The sequence below is a fragment of the Arachis ipaensis genome, chromosome B03 (genome assembly GCF_000816755.2).
Source record: "Arachis ipaensis cultivar K30076 chromosome B03, Araip1.1, whole genome shotgun sequence".
Taxonomy (NCBI): Eukaryota; Viridiplantae; Streptophyta; class Magnoliopsida; order Fabales; family Fabaceae; genus Arachis; species Arachis ipaensis.
Genome location: NC_029787.2, coordinates 5,974,938 through 5,980,127, shown reverse-complemented (window position 1 = coordinate 5,980,127; position 5,190 = coordinate 5,974,938). Strand labels below are relative to the sequence as shown.

The following is a 5,190-nucleotide window of genomic DNA, read 5'->3' as shown; positions in this document are numbered from 1 at the left end:
CGTCCCAAAAAAAAAAAAAAATTATCTTGGTGTGATACCAACTAATCAACTATGATACAATTACTTCTCTCTTTCTTAAGGTGTCTATTAAATTAAATTATATAAAATCGTGTCGCTAATTAATTAGGGGATGGATCATCTTGGTAAGTGAAAATGAACTGTATTTGGATTTCTCTATTTAACGGAACAATTAGCACTGCACTCCAATTTATGTAAACTGTAGATTTTCCCCAGAAAAGAAAAAGGAAAAGAAAATGTTGCCAACACAAGTGCCTGTGCCACACCGACCAAAATCCTAGCCTCGGGTTCATGTCCCAAAAAATAAAAAAGAACATAGACATAAATAAGTAACTGATCCACTCGAAATTATTAGATATTCATGAAACACTAATGCTTAGTGGAAACCATCTGGTGCATAATGCTCCTATATTAGGTTTTTTTATTTTTCTAGTATTTTTACTTTTACTACTAAAAATTTACTAAATATACTAAAAAATAAAAAAAATTATCAACTCAATGACACCCAAACAAATACTTAATCTCTCACTTATCACTTTACCAATTTTTTTATTTTAATTTTTCCTCCATACAATATTTAATAGTATAAAATTAATAACTAGAAAAAAATTACTGAATTGGTGCGAGGAAACACCAAAGACCAAACATATAGATGTAGATGATTCTAGTAAAGTAGTACTCAAATAGTCGGATAGTATTTTATTTGAAACCCTTATCATTTATTAATTATTATAGTGAATTACTATTTTATATGTGAAAATTATCCCCAATATTTGGGATAAAGTCTAAAGTTGTCCCTAACGTTTAAATCGACCTATTTAAGTTACTAACGTTTCAAAATTAGTTCAATATTGTTCTGTGTTAGAGATCTGTTAACAGAATTGAGGGTGGGACAAAATTGAGACGATTTTAAAACGTTAGGAACTTAAATAAGACGAAAACATTGAGGGACAAAAATGATATATAGAAATAAATTTTAATTTTATCCTTTAATAATATCAATTTTTTACTGTACATAGTTATTAAATTATTTTTTAATCACACATAAGTAAATTACATTTAATTACATTACTTTCATTCTAAATAATTTTTTTTTATAATTTTACTCTTAAAGATGTTTACTCATCATGAAATGTTTGTAGAATGATTAGTACATAAACTTACAAAAAAATAATATATATACAATAAAGTATAAATGGTATCTTTTGTCTCTAATGTATCGAAATTCTTTAATGTTTAATTTAGTTAAATTTTATTTTTAATAATTTTAATATTTTCTTCAATAATTTTAATTTTTTTTACGATAATAATTAATTAATTTATTTTTTAATTTTGCTCTTAATAAAAAATAATCCAGGTCCATTTTTTAAGGTGCTGAGATAGATTCAGTTTTCACAGTATTTTATTATTAACATGTCGTTCATAAATCATAATTCATAATCATATTCATATATTCATACTCTGTTTTTACCTAACGTCCAAAACCGTACCATACTTATGTTAATGTGACTAAGCACCATAACCTCATAATTAATCACTTTTTTTTCTTGATATTGTTCTATATTATTACTTGGTTTTACACCTCACTGAAGAAGAAGAAGAAGAAGAAGAAGAAGCAGCAGCTTGTGAAGGTTACTTAATAGAGTGGTGTAACGTGTGAGTGTGAACTTCTTAACTAACACACGCGAGCGATACTCCTTCGTTTCGGTTCAAGGTTTGGTCTTGCATTTTTATTTTATTATATTATTTTCAAGTATATTTGGTTTGGTTTGAGTTGTTGTACAAACAAGAAGCCATGATTTTGTGACTTGACATTAATAGTGGTAGTTAAAGCTGCTGAATGCCATGTTTCTTTTTATTTATATTTTTTCTTTTTTTTTTTTCTTTCTTCCCCTCATTTTCTTTTCTTGTAGTTTTCAACTTAAATTGGAGTGCTTAGTTGTGTTGCTGATTTTCTTTTTGATCTTTTTTTTTCTTGTATTTTTGTAATGTGTTAGGTTAGATCTGTGATCCTACAACTTTGAGGGTTAACCATTTTTGTAACATTGCCTAAAACTTTAAATTAAGAACCATTAAATTCTTTTTTTTTTTTTTTTCACCTTGTCTTGTTGGTTTGATTTTTACTGCCTTTTCTGGTTGCTGAGAAATTGGGTCCATTTTGGAAACAAGCATTTATGATGCATAAGACTGATCTATGATTCACCCATCCATGTGAAAAAATTTAACACAAAAGGACATAAAAAATTCAAGTCTTGCTTTGCTTCTTCATTCTGTAATGCCACATGCATGATTTGAATGAAGTTTTATTTTGAGATAATAAGATTCAGTGTGTATATACATTTCAAGGTTTGAATTTTCTGGCTCTTCCAACTCTGAAGGTGATTGATTGTGCATTGTTACCGTTCTACTTGCATGTGTTTATTTCTTTCTCTTTGTGCTTAATCACCTTAAGAAAGATCATAGGATTATAAATTCATAATCAATTTCCATGTTTCTTATGGTAGTTACTTCTGAAATCCCCAAATTGATCATGCTTGTTATTTGTTAACTGTAGATAGTATTGTGATAAAGGGAAGAAGAAAATGCAGAAGCCGGGGCAGGCTGTTGATTTCGCCCTGAAGGAGACATATCCGAAGATAGGAGCAGGGGCAGTAACAGGTGACAAGCTATCGTGCACCTATGATCTTGTTGAACAGATGCAATATTTGTATGTTAGAGTTGTGAAAGCCAAGGATTTGCCTTCAAAGGATGTAACTGGTGGTGTTGATCCCTATGTTGAAGTGAAGCTTGGAAACTACAAGGGAATTACCAAGCATTTTGAGAAGAAGTCCAATCCTGAATGGAACCAGTGCTTTGCATTCTCCAAGGACAGGATTCAAGCCTCAGTCTTGGAGGTTGTTGTCAAAGACAAGGATGTTGTTGTTGATGATTTTGTTGGGAGGGTTTGGTTTGATCTGAATGAGATCCCCAAACGCGTTCCGCCGGATAGTCCTCTGGCTCCACAGTGGTACAGATTGGAGACTAGAAAGGGCGAAAAGGCGAAAGGAGAGTTGATGCTAGCGGTTTGGATGGGGACTCAAGCGGATGAGGCTTTTCCTGATTCATGGCATTCTGATGCAGCAATGGTTGGAACTGAATCTGTTGCAAACATAAGATCAAAGGTTTATCTCTCACCAAAGCTTTGGTATGTTAGAGTGAATGTGATTGAGGCTCAGGACTTGGTACCTGGTGATAAAACCAGGTACCCTGAAGTTTATGTGAAGGCTAATCTAGGACATCAGATGCTAAGGACTAGGGTGTCTCAAATTAAGACAATCAATCCAATGTGGAATGAGGATTTGATGTTTGTTGCTGCTGAGCCATTTGAGGAGCCTTTGGTTTTGACAGTGGAAGACAGAGTTGGACCAAACAAAGATGAAACCTTAGGAAGGTGTTTGATTCCTCTGCACCAAGTGCAAAGGAGGCTAGATCACAAGCCTGTGAACACAAGATGGTTCAATCTTGAGAAGCATATTGGTGCCGAAGGGGAGAAAAAGGAGACGAAATTTGCAAGCCGGATTCATTTAAGGGTGTGTTTGGATGGAGGGTACCATGTGTTGGATGAATCAACTCATTATAGTAGTGATCTTAGACCAACTGCCAAACAGCTTTGGAAGCCTAGTATTGGAATTCTTGAAGTTGGGATCATAAGTGCACAAGGGCTAATGCCAATGAAGACAAGAGATGGTAGAGGAACTACTGATGCTTATTGTGTGGCGAAATATGGCCAGAAATGGATCCGAACTCGGACAATTGCAGATAGCTTTGCACCAAAGTGGAATGAGCAATACACTTGGGAGGTTTTTGATCTATCTACTGTTATCACTGTAGGTGTCTTTGATAATGGTCATTTACATGGCGGTGGCGACAAATCCGGTGGATCGAAAGATTCTAGGATAGGGAAGGTGAGGATTAGGCTATCAACTCTTGAATCTGATAGAGTTTATACTCACTCTTACCCTCTTCTAGTGCTGCATAATTCTGGTGTGAAGAAAACTGGTGAAGTTCAATTGGCTGTTAGGTTCACAAGCTCATCTTTCATAAACATGATGTATCTTTATTCCCAGCCTTTGTTGCCAAAGATGCATTACATCCACCCTCTCTCTGTGATCCAGCTGGACAATCTGCGGCACCAGGCAACGCAGATTGTGTCGATGAGGCTGAGCCGGGCCGAGCCAGCTCTAAGGAAAGAGGTTGTGGAATACATGCTTGATGTGGATTCACATATGTGGAGCATGAGGAGAAGCAAGGCTAATTTCTTCAGAATAATGAAAGTTCTTGGTGGTTTAATAGCATTTGGGAGATGGTTTGATCAGATATGCAATTGGAAAAACCCCATCACAACAATACTAATCCATATCCTTTTCATAATCTTGGTTCTTTATCCTGAACTAATCCTCCCTACAATCTTCTTGTATCTCTTCTTGATTGGGATTTGGAACTTTCGATGGCGGCCGCGACACCCTCCCCATATGGACACAAGGCTCTCACATGCTGATGCTGCTCACCCTGATGAACTTGATGAAGAGTTTGATTCATTTCCAACTTCAAGAACATCAGATATTGTTAGAATGAGGTATGATCGGTTAAGGAGCATTGGAGGGAGAGTGCAAACTGTGGTAGGAGACTTGGCCACACAAGGAGAAAGGTTTCAAAGTTTGTTAAGTTGGAGAGATCCAAGGGCTACAACATTGTTTGTGACATTCTGTCTTGTTGCTGCTATAGTTCTTTATGTTACTCCTTTTCAGGTTGTGTGCCTTCTCAGTGGATTCTATGTTCTGAGACATCCAAGGTTTCGCCATAAGCTTCCATCAGTCCCAATCAACTTCTTTAGGAGATTGCCAGCAAGATCAGATAGCATGTTGTAAGCAAAATGGAATAGTGCTATTGACACTGCATTCAAATTACCTTAGACATTGTTAAATGACATTATCATTGTGTAAATTTTGTCCACATAAAGTGGGAATATTATTTCATGGTGTTGCAGTTGTTTCTTTGGAATTTCATATGATAATAATGGCATGTCCTTTTGATATATAACAAAGACAAAAAAAAAATGTTATATATACGTTAAAAACCAGCCATCAAATTAGTAGTTATGTATTTATATATATATTTTTATAAAATATCAAA

The 5,190-nt window shown here is 34.7% G+C and overlaps 1 protein-coding gene across 3 annotated transcripts; it reads left to right on the top strand.

Annotated features, from left to right (window-relative positions):
- LOC107629001 (FT-interacting protein 1) lies at nt 1,450-5,063 on the top strand. Of its 3 annotated transcripts, none has more exons than XM_016331666.2 (2): nt 1,450-1,732; nt 2,573-5,063. In XM_016331666.2, the coding sequence occupies exon 2, from the start codon at nt 2,601-2,603 to the stop codon at nt 4,923-4,925; it is 2,325 nt and encodes a 774-aa protein (XP_016187152.1). In that variant the 5' UTR covers nt 1,450-1,732; nt 2,573-2,600; the 3' UTR covers nt 4,926-5,063. The 3 variants fall into 3 exon arrangements, with proteins under 3 accessions (XP_016187152.1, XP_020973569.1, XP_016187153.1); XM_021117910.1 differs by lacking the exon at nt 1,450-1,732 and adding an exon at nt 1,817-1,841; XM_016331667.2 differs by lacking the exon at nt 1,450-1,732 and adding an exon at nt 1,908-2,396.

What these genes read in the sequence shown, in the direction of transcription:
- LOC107629001 (XM_016331666.2), top strand. Translation starts at nt 2,601, where the DNA reads ATGCAGAAGCCGGGGCAGGCTGTTGATTTCGCCCTGAAGGAGACATAT.